Source organism: Protopterus annectens, chromosome 2.part1, assembly GCF_019279795.1.
Source record: "Protopterus annectens isolate FY-2018-M chromosome 2.part1, PAN1.0, whole genome shotgun sequence".
Lineage (NCBI taxonomy): Eukaryota > Metazoa > Chordata > Ceratodontiformes > Protopteridae > Protopterus > Protopterus annectens.
This window is the reverse complement of record NC_056729.1, coordinates 674986366-675004175: the sequence shown is the minus strand read 5'-3', so window position 1 is coordinate 675004175 and position 17810 is coordinate 674986366. Positions and strand designations below refer to the sequence as shown.

Genomic DNA, 17810 nt, shown 5'->3' with positions numbered 1-17810 from the left:
CTCCTGGACCTGCTCATATGTGTGTCCTGCCTTATGGGCAGTGCTTTGTCTAAAAAAAAAAACCCAGAAGAACGTGTGCCTTCATTACTCACATTATTGCTGTTCATAGAAGAAACACCTTAGGTTTAACCACAGGTTCTGTATTAGTTGAAAAGTTGGCATGTGTAATATTAGATGCCGAAACCATATTATTGTCCAAGGTAGATTTACTTAAACTAACTGCATAGTAATATGGCCTGGATTCTCATCCACTAGACTATCAGCATCATTAAAACACTCGGTATTAGATAAATCATTGACACATGCTAAACTAGTTTTAAGAGTTGCTGAATTATCACAATTAAATTGATCAAGTAACCCAGCATTTGTATGCACATTGTTAGGACTAATATTAACTTCATTTATTCCTTCAATGGGAAAAACATCATTCCTATTAATGCAATGCGCTGCTGTATTAGCATGAACATCAACATTTCTAGTGCCAAAAACATTATTTACATTACTACCAGACTTATTAGATGTCAAAACGGAGTCATTATCTCCCAACAGTCCAATCGCTTTCTCAAAAGAAGGCAAGGATATTGCTCGTTCATTGTCACCATTAGCAGAAGTAGCGTTATTTCTAGTGTTAAAATTACCTTTGTTCAAATCACTAAAAACACTATCTGTTTGCGAAACAGTCGCATTTCCCTCTATGAACTTATTGACAGCAGTCTGAGAGGGAGAAGCTAAGCTGCAAGCCGGTTTGTTGGTTGTAGAAGAAACAGCATGAGAAATCAAAGCAGTACCGGCCGAGTGAAATGCACGTGGCATATTAGAGTCAGTTACATGAAAATTAGAGAGTGTAGTACCTTGTTTGTAGGTGGTATTAACATCCCCAGCATGAGGTAGAGATTCTGCAGCAACTAGTCCAAAGTTAGGTGGCAGACTGTGTTGTACGGAACTCTTGGAAGCCATGTTGCTAACGTTGTTTTTGCAATGATGTTGTTCCTTAGGGGGCGTGCCTCTACTATTAACACCATTAGAAGCATTTGCCTGTTGTCCCGCCTCCATGGAGTCAGTGCGGACGTCGATTGGTCTGTATGTTCTGGGCCAGGAAAAGACATTTCCTGCCTGAAAATCGGCAAAGTCCCTGCGCAGTTTCTTAGTTTTTTCTTTCTCAAGTCTCCTCTCATAGAGGGAGACATTAAGGAGTACATCATCAAGATGTTGAGTGCAGGCATCATATTTATAAGTGTCCACAAACAAACTTGTCAGCCTGTTGATATCAGATGCTAAAGAATTCTCCTCAGAAGAGAAGAATTCATTCAATAGCAACATATAATCCATGCTTAAATGTAAATTAAGAGTCTGCCATCTCCATATGAGGGCATTTTAAGCACCCTAAGCCCTCTTGGTACCACTTTGTGGAAAATAGCAGCCTCAAAGTGATACCACCGCCACAAGAGGCGCTTGTGTTTAAACAGTTTATTCTCCAATTTATCTCTAAAATTAGCCATCTCATTCAGATCAATGCTATTGAGTTTAATATTTCCTTCATCGAGGGACATGCAGAGTAAAGGGTTCACTGAATTCCCAATAGAGCTAGTTGCAGACTCTTCAGTCAGTGCTGTTCTCTCCATACTGTTCCATAACAACCAGATTGTACTCACAGCCAAGGTTCCACCAGAAAGACAAAAATATATCCAAATATAAAAGCAAGGAAAGTGGAGGAACCAAAAGTGTCCAAAAATATAAATGTATAAACAGAGAAAAGACACTTCGGCTGGAGATAAAAACACTTTAATACAAATAAAAATAACAAAATGGTAAGCCCTTTCGAGGTAACCCTCTTCTTCAGACCTAAATACAAACTGATAAAAATCCTGGATTTAAATGCAAGACTGACTGGTCTAATAGTCAAGTGATCTGCCTTAGTCAAAGTACTCAGGGCTTGATCTTCTCTGTTAGTCAAGTTTTGCACGAATGCACTAGCTAAGCATGTAATTGATCATGATACACAGCATAATTTAAAATTTTTAGTTTTGCAGAAAGTGAATGTCAGTTTGCGTGAAGGCGACATTAAAAATGAGACAGAATATGTTGAATTAAGATGGATTGTGGATTTCAAGGCATATTTTCCACCTGGCCTCAATAGCGCTGTGTCTTTAAAACCTCTTTTGGAGTGAAGAGGTTTACCACATTAATTAATTAATTAACTTTTTATGATGCATTCCTAAGCCTTGTTTTTATTGGTCAGTGATTGCATTTAAATCCAGGATTTTTATCAGTTTGTATTTAGGTCTGAGGAAGAGGGTTACCTTGAAAGAGCTTACCTTTTTGTTATTTTTATTTGTATTAAAGTGTTTTTATCTCCAGCCAAAGTGTCTTTTCTCTGTTTATATATTTATATTTTTGGACACTTTTGGTTCCTCCACTTTCTTTGCTTTAATATTTTTTAATTTTGTTTGGGCTGGGAATGAATTAAATCATTTTCCATACATTTGTATGGGAAATGGTGTATCATAATTCACCCATTTCCCAATACAACTGCCATTCCAGAAAAGATTATGGTTGAATTGTGAAGTACCACCTGTATACACACACACACACGCATGCACACGCATGGGCACACACACATATATACATAGGTTCATAGGTAGGTACTAGGCTATTGGCCCTAAGGCCTATACAAACCTAGCCAAAAAGGTACCCTGGCTTTCGCCGCCCAAGAAAATTATTTTCCAGTGCCCCTGTCGAGCAGAGCCACAGAAGTGATCCCCGGGGTGAATTTCCTATCCTCCCATCCAATCATCAAGATTTTTCTTGAAGAATCCTAATGAGGAGCTTTGTTTGCTATAGATAGGTAGTTTGTTCTAGAGTATGGGAAGTCTCTGGGACAGGAATCTATCCTTCCAGCATGTTCTGTTTATTGTGGTGGCAAGGTTTAGGTCCCAGATTGGGATTTCTTTTAAGTGGAGCATGCCCAACAGCTCTGGGTTTGACATAGCTTTGTATGTTAGGCAGAGATCCACCTCTGTGTGTCTTTGCTCAAGACTAGCATTGGTGAAGAGCAGTTATTGACTTCAGCTATCAGAAGATTGATATGCTATCAGACTGAAATTGTAGTTTTTGCTGAATTTTGCACCAGCAGTGTGAGGTAACTCCGTGTTTTGTATGTTTTATGAGATGGTTTGTTTCCCCCACTAATGCACAGCCACAGAGCTAGTATGTGTAAAGGGGGGTTGGGGTGCAGGGCACAAGCCTCCACCTGACAAAATTACTTAATTTTGTTTTCTGTATATTTTTGAGGCAGGACTTATGTCACTAATGTGTAAAAGTAAGACAGCATTCATATTGTTGAACTGTGTGGCTGTTGATTTGAGGTCAGCTTAAATTAGGTGTAGGTAGGTGTGTTTCATAAATCTAAAAATCCTGGCTATATCCTAAAGTGGAAATGTTTCAATGCTAGGATATACATTTTTGGACAGACATGGTGAAATAATAGCTCCTGCATTTCGTTTGTGAAGTAAACGTGTTTGCTTTGAGTCACAGTGTCAGCAGTCATTTTTGTTGATGTTTGGGGATTTGTAGGTTACTTTAAAAGGTTCAGCATTTTAGACTACTCTGTGAGTTGTTTTTGTGGAGCAGTACATTTGTGCTTTACGCAGTACTTTAGTTGGTGTAGCTTTGTGTTATTTATAATTTATGTGTTAGGTGTTGTCATGGTTATGATGTATGGAAGTGTTTGAGTGTTAGTTGTAGGTCATTTCTTTTTATTGTGTGTATCTCCACTGCTGTATTTGAAATATTGATTTTCATTGCTAGCAATAATGGGATTGTTTATGTATTTATTGGATGTGTTTGATGGTGGGTGGGTACGTGTGTGTGTGTGTCTGTGTGTGTGGGTTAGATTTTTTCTAAATTTGTGTATTCAAAATGTATTTTTGTTAGTAGTACTGGACTTTTTTAGTCTGCCTGTACATTTGTTTATTTATTTAGATATTTCTACCAAGATGAAGCAGTCATCCACGTGGACTTATTTTAGGGTCATCCTAGATGTGAAAACAAAACAAAAAACAATAACAGGAGAATTTACAATGATATTTTACAAGCAGAGATTGAAAATACAGTATAGCTCTAAAAATACATTCACAGTGCTGGTATGCCAACATTAAAACAAGTACAGCGGTAAGGAAATATTTACAGTACATAGGCATGTACAATGTAACAAGCACATATTTCTGCTATAGGCTCTGTAAGTAATGCATGAGTACAGATAGTGAGGAGATGGATGGGGTTAAGAGAAGGAGTAGGTGGTAAATGGAGTCTGGCAGAGGAGATGGTCTTACCTGTTATGTGAAGAAGTGATGTTTGCAGGTTTAAACTCATCCTTCAGACAAGTCTCTTAACTGTTGTTCCATCTGCTTGAGTTGGTGATAGCTCAGGTGGATGTAAAAGATCCCATGATACCTATTGACACCTATCGAAAGTATAAGGGAAGTTCCCTGATTCTCTGACCAAATTTCCCCAAGTGGAATAGATACCTCCTCTCCCCTGAAAAGAGGCCATTAGTGTAGTGGGACTAACCAGGTCAACAAAGAATAGATAAATGAATGTAGAATGAAAATGAGAGTGATGGTGGGTGTGTGAGTGGTGAGAAGGTGTGGAGAAAGAGAGAAGGATGCAATCAGTTAAGAGAGAAAACTGCTTATTGTGTTACTTATAACAAAGTGGAAATATTGAGAGCTAGCGATTAGGCTAAGAAGAACAAGAAGAGGGGAGTGGGAAGGGAGGATGATGATGAAGAGAGGAATGTTAAGGGGGAATGGTGGGAAGTTGGGGCAGTTGGAGGAAGAAACTGGAAGAGAACCTGTAGATGTCATTGGTTTAGGTGTTCAAAAAAGCTGGCAAGTGATTGCATAGGTATTGTTAAAGAAATTAGAAAGCAGCTGGAATATGTTATGTGGCTTAAGTTAACATTCTGCTAATTAAGTGTGGTAATGTTTGAGAGCTTTCCTGAATTGCAGCAGAGTAAATGAGTTCTTACAGCTGGTGTTATGTTTTTTTTCCAGAATGTGGGGCCTAGTAAAGAGCAAATGTGACTAAATCACACAATGAGGCACTCTGAAATTAGCCATTTGGTTCATAGGTTGGTACTAGGCTATCAGCCCTAGGGCCTATACAAGCCTAGCCATAACAATTCCCTGGCTATTTCTTCCTACAATATTTACTTCCCTGGACCCCTGTCTAACGGGGCGGCTGACGTGATCCCCAGAGTGAATTTCCTATCTCCCATCCAGTCGTCAAGGTTCCTTTTGAAGAGGGCCAAAGAGGCACTCTACTTAACATGTATGGGCAGTCTATTCCAGATCTGGGGAGTCTCTGGGTCAGGAATCTATCTCTCCAGTATGTTTTGTTTATTGTGATGACAAGGTTTAGATCCCTGGAGTGTGTGGCTCTGAGGGATTCAGATTTCTTTAAGTGTAGCATGTCCAGCAGCTCAGGGTTTGACATGGTCGTGTATGTTAAGCAGAGATTGCCTCTGAGTAGACAATATGTGACAGAGTATAGCTGGAGGTTGTTTAGACGGTCAGCATGGGGCATCTGTTTTAGGCCTGTGATTCTTTTAATGAGGTATTTCTGCGACCTTTCCAGTTGTTGCAGATGTCTTGAGAGGTACATACCAAACGGGGCATTGTATTCTATAATGGGTCTAATGAGGGATGAGTACAGTGGGACAATGACCTCCTTTTTTCTGGGTGAAAAGCCCTTAGTGATTAGGTGTGCTACGTGGAAGGATTTCCTGACTGTTATGGCAATGTGGTTATCGAAGCTGAGACCACTGTCCACCTATGTCCCCAAGTCTCTTATCACACTTTTTTGGTGTTTAGTGTACTGCTACCTATGTGGTAATTCACGGGTACATGTTTTTTCCCAAAGGGGATAACTGTACATTTCTTGGCATTGAGCTTGAGCCCATGGCTCTGGCACCAAGCATCTGTTTCTGTAAGGCCCTTTTGTAGAATATCCACATCATTTGGGGATTCACTAATGGCACCCAGTTTGCAGTCATCTGCAAACTTTGTTAGCCAGAGTCCCTTAGTGTTGGCCTGTACCTCAGAGAAAGGAAAAGTTACATTATTTTTGGAAAAGAAAAGGGAAAGGAGGTCTTGTTGATGTTGAATGTTAGTGTTGTGAGGGGATTGATAAAATATGTAGATGTGTATGTTTTTGGCATAGAGAAGGACACAGAGATGTGAGAGGTCTGTTAGTGTAAATGAAGAAATGCAGGCATGTTAGAATGGAGCTCCAAATGACTCGTGAGTTGGGAGCTTTGGTTGAGAGAGGAATAGCTTGTTTTAACTCTCAAATTATCATAGGAAAGAAAGATGAGGAACTGTTGGGATGCTTGAGTTTGACATCATGGCCTAGAGGGGCAGTGTGAAGGACTGGATGGTCTAGCATGTCAACTGCTTTGGTTAGGTTTAAAAATAATGTAACTGTGACTTGCTGTTTGTCTGTACCTATTAAGATGTCATCAGTTACTGTCTGGATAGTTGTCTTTGTGCTCCTTGTGGCCCAGAGTACATAGGGGATACTAGTACTAGGTCGGCAATACATGCAGTCTGAGCAGTTGTTTGGGTTTTTGGAGTCTGTTTAATAATGGCACCTTTCTATATTTCAGGAAATGTACTTTAGCAGAACCAGAGTGAATGAAATAGTTCCTCGTTGTTTTTCATGAACCACAAGCTTAAGTCTTGCATTGTGGCCAGTATGTTAACAAATATACTGAATGCTGATGCAGGGTCTGTAGACTTACACTATTGTGTTGAAGGTCATCAGACCCTGGTGAGTTGTTAGAGAATTATTTTGGTCACATTTTCAATTCTAAATAGTAGAAAGAACTTGGGAGGCTGTGGCTCTGGTGGTGGAGAGTTTATTGTCATTGGAGGTGGAGATGACAGAGGAATTTTATCTGTTTGCTATTTATTTATTTACATTTCTTTACTGGGAAGGCCCCCTGGAACTAGTTGAGCCCATTTTCAGTGGAGGCCCGGGGAGAAAAGCTCCACATGGATTAAAACAATATATACATGAGATAACAACTGCAGAGAATTTGCAATCAAAATACATAAACAGTGTGAGCACAGCAATATAGAGAATTACATGTAGAATACAGATTTACATTTAATGGTATTAGCTGTTTAGTGAGGTTTCTACAAATAGAATATCTATTATTTGATTATAACCTCTTGAAGGGTAGTAGGGATGAGCAGCAGAGAATTTAGAAGGTGGGCCAATTGCACATGCGATTGGTTATCGTAAGTGAGAGATGGAGAAGTTATGAAAGTGTAGAGATAGAATTAAGGTATGGGGTATAGAGGAAGGATTCATGGTTTAGAATGGCGTTATATTGGCACATGTGCATGGCCAGAGAGAGAGGTGAGATGTTTGAGGGACTTCTTAGAGAGATGGATTGCTGATGGCTGTGATTGAAGGTGGGAGGGTGTTCCATTGTTTTGAGACAGTAAAAGAGTAAAGCATCTGACCAGCTGAGAGGTGTTTTTTCAGTTTTGAACAGTAGTTTGTTTTCAGATCTAAGAGGTCTGTTTGGGTGATGTGAATAAACAAGAAAGAGAAGGGCAACTTGATGGTTTATACATAAATTTATGTGCAGTAGTTAATTGTAGATTAGTCAGATAATGTGTTAATTCAAGCCAGTTTAATTGACTAACAGATAAACAGTGGTTGTTTGAAAATTTAGCATTTGTCAACAAACATTCATGAGAGTGTGGTCCTTTGATGGTTGTTTAAGAGTTACTTGTGAAGACGCTCTTCTTTTCTCCTGTTTGGAAATATGATTTTAAGCAGTGCAGTCCTTTAGAGAGTTTGTGCCAAGGAATTGTTGGAGAATCTGTTTAAGATAAAAGTAGGAAATGCTTCTCTGTGCCCTAGCCAAATTTCCCCTAGTCAATATGAATACTACCTGGGGTCTGTCCTGAAAAGAGACCACTGGCCTAGAGGGACTAATCAGGTGGATGTAAAAGATCCCATGATGACTGCAAACTGGGAGCCATTATTGAATCCCCAAATGACGTGGATATTCTACAACAAATAGACAAATAAAATAAACACACTTGCCATTCATGATTAACTAGAAGTAACTGTTTACTGAATATTTATTATTGCCATTCTGAGTAAACCAAAATAAACAATTTGCTCAGGTAGTACTCCTGTATTCAACATTTTTATGTCACACTGAGCATTGAGTGCAGTGTTCTGTCACTGGTAATTATATTTGTCCTGGTTTGTTGGACAAATTGTATGTACCTGTGGGAATTTGCTGTTTTGAGAATGATAATTCAGTGGTTCGTTGCCTGGTGCAGCTCTGTGGTGTTTACTTGAAGTTAGAAATACTTGGGTAAAGTGCTGGTGTGTCTTCAGCTGATGTAGTTTTATGGTGTAAGTGTGTGGACTGAATGGACCTCTGTGTGACTACCTAGCTTGACATGGTACAAAAACTATTTGTGGGGCAACATTGTGAGTTCTCACACCACAGCAAAAAGTCAGTCGTGAGCACTTGTGTGGTAGATGTTGGAGGGCTCTGCCACGCTGTATTAAAATACACTCCTGAGTGGTTATCTGGGTATACTTCCCTGTGGTAAAGTCAACCATAATGTAAACGTGGGAAGCTACTTCACATGCTTTTCCACACTTGAACTGAAATATCCATTTTTGTTTTATTGTTTCATCATGTAAATGATTAGCATCCTGGCATGTGTTTGGCAGGTGTGGGAAAGAGAATCGCATTGTGAATGGGATGTGGCTTGGAGAGCAGTTTGTAAGGGATGTGGGCAGAGAGCAGTATGTTGATGTTGATGTGGTTTGGTGGGGGGGGGGGGCAGAGGACTGGCAGCTCTGAGAACGAATCTTAAAAATATTGGCTGTGGTCATGAAATGAAACCCGAGGCATAAGGTGAAGCTGCCAGTTTCACCAGTCACTCTAAAGTCTCATTCTTATCCATGGTGGTGATTTTAGGTAGTAAGTGAGATCATGAAATAACTTTAGAGGTGGCAGGAATAAAGTTTGGTTACAGGGTAGCCAGGTTTACTTGTTACGAAGTCTAGAAGGATCTTGAAGCACAGACCCAGCTCATCTTGTGTTGAAAGTTATTTGAAGTGGTATGAACACCTCATCTCATGCCTTGGGTGCATTATAAATGGGGAGTAGCAGACATAGGCCTGTGGCAAGAGACTCTAGACAGACCCCCAGTACTTTGGAGAGATCATGTCTCTCAGGTGGCCTCGAATCAGCAGGGAACACCACCAGATGACATGAAGACTGTTACTAGGGCAAGGGAATTTTGGTCTGCCCTGCTCAGCTTGCAGACACTGTGACCCACATTGAAACAAGGTATTTAGAAAGTGAATTTGGAGGTTGTTTAGCTCTTTATTAGATGTTGTTGTATGATTGAAACTACCTTCTTCCTACATATGTGTTTATTAGCATTCTCATTACTTCTAACATTCTCTTAAGCAATGAGACCTTTCTTATTTGTTAACATTTCCAGGACTGCCATACTTCTAGTGACTATTTTATACTAATCAACATTAACAAAAAATAGATGCTTTGTCTTACTCAGGTTGTCTGATCAAAAGCTTGAAGAGATAGCACAGACTGAGTAATTATCTCTGAAGCACTTTTGACACATTTCTGAGGTATTTTGCAGAACTACAGCATCGGTGCTCACCTACTGATTCATAATTTTATTCCATTTTTCAGCTGAATGCAATGGCAAACCGAGCAGCTGGTAAAGGCTATGAAAATGAAGATAACTATTCGAACATCAAGTTCCAGTTCATAGGTATTGAGAATATTCACGTCATGCGGAACAGCCTCCAGAAAATGTTGGAAGGTAGAGTATGTCGCATGTTTCAGATAAGAAGTTGTATTGCTTTGTTCCTGTATACCAGAAGCCAAATTGCATTTCTGATGTAATTATGAACAGCAACTGCCACAGCTGTCTGAAACTCTTAAATGAACTGGTAACAGCATTTTTAAGCACATTATTCCATGTGTGTGTCTGAGAGAGAACACTGTTTCATGCTTTAGTGGTCAAAAAAGCAGAGCAAGGTCATCATCTGCTGTACTTGCTAACTGTCCAGATTTTTGCAGAAGTTCCAGATTTTAACCTCATGTTTTTGGTCTGTTCCTCATAAAATTTGTAGTTTTCTGACAAGTCATTCAGGATTGAAGTCTCTACATAATGACACATATTTGAGTTTCAGACTTCATATCCTTCGGAACATGCATGCTGATGCAAAACATGCTATTCTAGCAACTTTCTGACATTATAAGAGCAGTATTTAAATTTTGTCCCTGATTTTGGGCCTTTATCCCCCCCATTATTTTTGGCTTTGTCTAGATTTCTTGCAATTAGAGGTTGAGAGATATGTCATCTGCCTTCAGTAATAAAGTTGTAGTACATGCAGTGCAGTGATTACACTCAAATATTTGGAAAAAGACAAATCAGTAAAGTTATAGAGTGAGACCTGACCTTAGCATGTATTAAGACTGCCCCCCCCCCCCCTCAATTAACTTGTTAAGTGTGGGACTCTCACCAGGCAGGCATGTTACCAGTACTGACCAGCAATGACAGCAGCAAAGCAAAAAACAGCTTTTGTTTCTTCCTGCTGTCCATGTAGGTAATGTGCTACTGCCTGACTTCCTCTTATAAACTTGGAAAGTAGCTAGACTAACAGGGTGTGTGTTTGCCTGCATTTTCTGAAGGATGCAAAGTCTGAAATCCAAATGTATGTCATTATTTACTGATTTCAATCCTTAGTGATTTGTTTGATAACATGATTTTATGAGGAACAGACCAAACATATGAGGCAGAAATCTGGGCATTCTGTGAAAATCTGAATATTTGAGAGGCATGGCAATTTGTGTGTAAAAGTAAGGACGGTTTGTTTTATACTGTCTGACAGCACTCACCAAGTGCTTTATGGCTTTGAAAGCTGCAAAACGCACATTTTTTCCCCCTCTAACTGGTAGAGCATGGAACAGATAAAGCTCCATGCAGTACAAAGAATTATGATCGGATCTCCAATCATAACCTTTAATTTCGTGGCATCCATATCTCAAATATATAAAACACAGGTTATTATTGGAGACCAAATCATAATCCTCTATGTTATGAGCTATAAATTTAGTTTGATTTTAGCTTTGTCTTTCTGCTATGAATTTAGTTTGATTTCGGCTTTGTCTTTCTGCCTTTTCTTTCTTCCAACAAGAGGAACAAACATACTAGATCTGGTCTTCACTAACATGACACAGATGCACCACAACTGTCAGACCCTCATTAGTTAAATCTGATCACAAATGAGCCACCTTTGAACTGGCACTAATACCAGAATTCACAAAGGGTGAACTCAGACTAAAAAACTTCACCAAGGCAAACTATATCCTCCTTGAGGAAGGTATAAATGCATTCCAAGCCCCACACCCAGCAGAAAGTGGTAACTACATCAAAACTTTCACTAAAGCCCTGTACAATCACTTGTATAAGTGTATAGACTCAGCTGTTCCAGAGAGAATCAAAGCCAGAGCCCCAAGTAAAAATGAGCCACCCTGGTGGACATCCAGTATCAACAAACTATACAACGGATGCAAAATGTTGCTGTCTAAGAAACCTAAGGTGAGGCCCCAACAATGGAAAAGCACCCTCCTGAGCCTCAACAGGCAAATAAGACAAATGTCAAATCCTCTAAGGGTAACTTTGAGAAAAGCTTAGCAATCAGTCAAGATAACCATAAGGCCATTTACAGCTACATATGCAGCCTAAAAGGTAGGACCCAAGCATGTGCCAAACTAGTGACTAACTGCATCATATAAACTGATCCAGCAGAGATAGCAAACCTGCTGGCGGACAGATTTGGCAAATATTTCACTCCCTTATCCCCTCCAAACTTGCCCCAATTGCCTCCCCCTCCACATATCCAAAGAGTAGGTCATTAAAGCCTTGTCTAAGGCAAAAAATATAGCCTATATGAGACCAGACGGCATCCCAGGCTGTCTTCTAAACAAAGTGAAACATGAACTAGCATCACCATTAAGTACCCTATTCAATCACAGCCTTAACCACAGACTATATTCCTGTGGAATGGAGAACAGCAACAGTTATTCTTCTCCATAAAGGTGGCTTAGCAACAGTCCCTGGGGAATTATAGACCCATAAGTCTGACCAGCCTCATCTGTAAGGCCATGAAATTGTATCATCATGGACCTCATAAATAAAGATGTAGGCGACCTCTAAACCCTGGATCCGACTCAATTTGGCTTTGTCAAGGGCAGATCCTACCTGTTAAACCTGATGGATTTCTTTGAAATTGTGACCAGGGCCATTGACAAGGGCAAATCTTTGCACACAGCATACCTAGACTTGGCAAAGGACTTAGACACAATTCCACACTCGGCCATTACCGATAAACTTAACACTCTGAATGTAAACCCCATTTGTTGTAAGTTGAGTTAATAACTGGCTCGGGAGGGTGGCAGAATGGCTAAGGTATTTGCCTTACAAACACAAGGTGCAGGGTTTGAGTCTCACAAGGGATAAGTGGCTAGGCTTAAAAAATGGCTCACAAGGGCAGTTAGCCTAGTACTAATCTATCTATAAAACCGGTCACAGACTACTAAAGTGGGTGACTCCACATCAACCAGCAGACCGGTCACCACTGGGGTGCCACAGTGTTCAGTGTTGGGCCCCCTACTGTTTGGTATATACTTCTCAGAAGTTCAGGCCAAAACAAAGGGACTATGGCTGACTAAGTTTGCGGACAATTGGTGTCTTCGTCACGGTCTCAAACTAAATGCAAAGAAATGCATCATCCTTCCCTTTGGTAAAAACAATGTCTCTTCATGCTATCAAATTAACAATAATACCCTATGTACCTATGAAGTGGTAAGGGATTTGGGGTCTATATTAGATCAGCGAATGGTTAAAAAAGCGAACGCTGATTGATCGAACTTATGTAAGCGAATGTTTAAAATATCGAAGCAACAGAAACCCAATTTTTTTCCTAGGGAAAGAATTCGGATGTCTGTTTCTGTTGCTTCGGTATTTTCAGTGCTGTGGTGGAAAGTTACGGGTCGGGTTCAGGTAAGTATGCAATTGTGTGGATGTGAGTGTTAGGGCGGGTTAGGTGAGTTAGGGTTAGGGCGCAGGTTAGGTATGTGTGTGATTGTGTGGACGTGAGGGTTAGGGCGGGTTAGGTGAGTTAGGGTTAGGGAGCGAGTGAGGTGAGTGTGCGATAGTGACGGACCATAAGGTTAGGGTTTGGGTTAAGGTAAGTGGACAGTTAGTGGTGTGTGTATAGTTTAGTGTAGGGTTAGGTGTCAGATTTTAGATGTGTGTGTGTGTGGATTGCTGTTTGTTTGGTGTGCTTGTGTTGTGTGTGTGTGTGTGTGTTTTGGATCAGCAAATTTTTTCCTAGGGAAAAAATCGCTGTTCTGACAGTTCAAGATTGTAAGCTTTCACTTACATAAGTTCGATCAATCAGCATTCGCTTTTTTAAGCATTCGCTGATCCAATATAGACACAGGGATTTGGGATCACAAGTAGACTGCAATCTTAACTTTGACCATCATGTCTACTGTAGTAAGGAAGGCTTTCTACATAGCACACTTGATTAGCAAAGGCATCGCCTATAGAGCAAAAGAAGTTATAAACCCTCTATACTTGCCACTAATCATAATTGAGTATGACTCCCCTTTTGGCATGTACCATACAAAGCACCTGCAGCAATTGGAGAAACCTCAGAGGATTCTAACAAAAATCAAGGGACTCCAGCACATGCCTTACACAGACTAAAATCCCTGTCACTATACTCAGTATTGTATAGACTTCTTAAGGGAGACATGTTTGGCTTCCAGAACAATCTCTGAACCAAACCTAATGAATTTGCTGCACATCCATAAATCAAATGGGACTAGAGCTACCCATTCCAAGGGCCTAAATATGGCCTGCAACTTGAATAGGATGTGCTGGAGGGACAGATTTGTCTCCCAGCGACTGCTGTGTCTTTGGAATACACTGCCAATTCATATGAAGCAGAGCATCTCTATGACACTGTTCAAAAGGAACTTGAACAAGTGGATGGAGCAACGTAAATTCTTACTGGGGATAGCGCCCACAACCCTCCTAGACATGGGCAGTCATTAATAAATACAATCTTTGGTACTGACTAGAATATCTGTGGTATTACATTGGGACGAAACGGCTAGGCTTGAAATGACCTCCGGGTCAATAGCCTAGTAACCTGCTATGATCCTATGATTCTGTAATTAAAATTAATGAAATTGTCATAGTTGTTAAACTTTATTGTAAACTGACTACTGATATTAAGATCCCACCAACTTCCTTAGAGTCTACTTGTGCCCCATACCAGGGGAGGGTTGGCATAATGGTTAAGGTCTTAACCTCACAAATGAAACAGGACTGGATTTGATTCTGATCTTGTTATTGGCTAGACTTCTAGTAGTCTGCAGAATGATAACCTAGCATTTACCTATGAACCTGTAAACACCTCCACCCAGACCAATGTTTCTACAAGTGTGCTGTCTACATGGACATCCTGCATCTTACCACCTGAACTAACTACTGATTGGATGTTCTTAGGCAGGTACATAGTTTTCTTGGGTTCACAATAAGAAGATGACATGTGACCCACTGTCTGCAAACTGGAAGAGGCCAGTTGGTCAGACAAGACAACATACCCACCACAAACTGTGGATGACAAAAGGAATAAAGCATTTTTGTAGAGGGGCAAGTGTCTTACATCCCTCTCCATGTAATGGGGCTTCACCCCCATACCCCCTTACTTAATATGTATTACTCTATAGTGTCACAACTACAGGGAAAAGGGAAATGCCCTATGAGAGTATAAAAGCAGCTCTCACAATTGCAATCTCACAGGGCAGCCAGTTAATGAGGAGAAACATTCCACTCATTACTATTTGCTTTAGTAGATCTGTTGTCTTGTTTGTGTGTTTATTTATTTCTGTTCATTTTGTGGCAGGCAGCATCAGTGCAAATGCTGCTGTACCAGACACTGGCACACTTGTCACCATGTTTTTGTGATGGTATGAGTCATGTAGATTTCCTATTGAAGGATTTTAAGATGGGATAAAGCACAGGCTTGCAATGCATAAGGTTGATAATATAGACAGCTTATGTTGATCAAATTAGGATCAAATCGGGAATAATCGCTTTCTGTCCAACTCTACTAGGCATACTCTGGCCACTACTTATCTTCTTCCCTCCTTATTATACGGAGCTCCTCTCCTAACCAACCTGTCCTCCTCTATCACCTCCAAACTAGAAAACTGTTATAATAAAATCTCTAAATTTGCCGCCATATTCAGAAGTTCCACCCATCATTGCCTTACCCTACAATCTCTGAATTGGCTAGAACTCCAAAACTACCTCACCACTGCACACAGACTTGTATTTTAACCTACAAAATGTCCAGCTCTAGCAAATATCCTTCCCCCTTAAACCCCCAACAGAACTCTCAGATCTGAACTTAAAAACGTAATTGCTATCACAAACCTAAACGTCCTGCTGGCCAACTTCTCCTCACTAGGCAAGAAATGGAATTCTCTTCCTTCCAGTCTAAGAATTATACCAAACTCAGAAAACTTTAAATCCCAGCTTTTCAAACACCTATCCACTAAATGGAAATGTACCTGCCTTCACCCTACCTAAATTTGTCTTAAGTATATGCCTCCAGGAGGTTTTCTCCCAGGTTCCTAAGCTATCTAAATCTCCCATAGCTACTTTCCTACGAGTGTATCTAAGCTCTCTACAACTCCTAGAGCTACTTATCACACAACACAACTCTGTAGATATTGTAAATAGCATCATACTTTAAATGAGTGCATGCAAAGTGTTTCTATATTTACTTTAAAGGTGTGTAATTAAAGTGTTTCCACACCTACTATATAAGAGTGCTTGCATAAATGAATCTGTATAACCCTTAAGATCAACCACAATGATGTAACACTGAATGTAATGTTGTAAACTGTTCTATATAATGTATCTTTTATACTTTTGTATCTCTTGTATCTATACTGTATTATGTATCTTGGAGCTTTTCTCCCTGGGCCTCCACTGAAAATGGGTCATTTGGGCCTCGTGGACTTCCCCGGTAATCAAACTGGAAATAAATAAATTGAAATATTTTTGCTTAAAGTGGCAATGTCTCTCTCACCATTTTATAACTTGCACAAAGCCATGTGCCACATACTGACATGAACACTCTGGGTTAAGACACCTGAAGACTTGAAGAGGGCATACTTGGTTTCCCATTCAGTGAAGTGGAAGCAAGCAAGAGAGAGAGAGAGCAGTGCAAGAAACTGCAAATGTGTTGGTCTGACTTCTCAGATTTTAAGTGTCATGGAATCACGTATGAAGGATCAATATCAGGGTCAAGGACCCAAGCAACTGGGACTTAAAGCAGGAATTTCACTGCAGTTGAAGTTAATTGGTTCTTTAGTGTAGTAACTAGTGTAGCAGGGATGCAGAACAGTTCACTGGAAATCTTGGTTTAATGAAACCTGACAGGTAACTTATTTTATTTCAAAAATGAAATGAGCAAAATGTGGATACACTGTTTTTGTGACAGAATTGTTTTCATTGAACTGGTCGTTATGTTTTTCATGGATTATTGCAGGGCATTGGACATACTGACACCCATAATGTTAGTGGTCGAATTAGGTAGCCTTTGAAATGTTCTTAAGGAGCAGTAAAAGTCAGACAATGGCTGCAAACTAGGACACAGAAGACGGTCAAATGTACCCCACTCTGAGGAGTGATGGTTACTCGTGTGTTAGGAAAAGGATTAGAACTGGATCCCAATTTGTTTTTGTGGATTTATATGTAGCATTGCAGAAAGTTTGAGAAAAGTGAAAAGTATGCCATGTTGCAGAACTTATAAAAATGTGCTGAGTATTCATAGACAGGTGAAAGTGAAAAAATTCAAAAGGATTTGACATGATTAGTGGAGTGGCCAAAATATGATTTTATAAATTTAATACAAAGAAATTAAAAAGAAAATATATTGCAATGAAGTCTAAAACACAGATGACAGTTGCAAAGGTAAACTGAAAGTATCTGAAAATAAAAATGTGAAGAAAGTTTTGGAGTGGTCCAGTCATTTTACTGAAACATAAGCCAACAGTATGAAACTGGCAAAATCTTGCTTGGGTTCTTGGTTCTAGAGGCTGAGCTTTGCTAGTACAAAACTAGGACGTTTGTGTTTTTCAGCCACTTTATTAAGTCATTACATTTTAAACTGCAACATGGGTTTACATACCTTAAAAAATTGTAATCATTTCTTTTGTTATTGTCAGGGTGCATACCTAAACGTTTTAACAGTTTTCATTCACTCAAACATTTCATAGATCGCTCATTTCCTGCCTTCCCATAAAACTCACTCATCCTTCTGAACATTATTATGCATGTATTTTTCCAAGAAATTCCATTTGTTTATATGCAATTTACTTGTTCCCTTTTCTGACAATCTAAGCTTTGGTTCTTTTATCAACTTGCTTCCTTGACGTTTCTCTGATTTACTGCTTCCTAAGTTAAGGTTTGCCATATGGCTGAGCCCAGAGAATCATCACACGTATGAGCCGTAGTAATACATTTTCTAGCTGTCAGGCATATTTCACAGAATAAGCATAACTGGGACATGGTGATAGTGGATAAGGTAGGGACATCGACATTTTAAGAACTACCATGAGAACATCATCATTTCTC

At 39.7% G+C, this 17810-nt stretch overlaps 1 protein-coding gene across 1 annotated transcript in view; it reads left to right on the top strand.

Annotated features, from left to right (window-relative positions):
- MTMR7 (myotubularin related protein 7) overlaps positions 1 to 17810 on the top strand; it is a 901754-nt gene that overhangs the window by 462591 nt on the left and 421353 nt on the right. The window contains exon 7 of the mRNA XM_044062411.1: positions 9767 to 9899. Coding sequence (XP_043918346.1) covers positions 9767 to 9899 — 133 coding nt within the window. The remainder of the gene's footprint in view (positions 1 to 9766; positions 9900 to 17810) is intronic.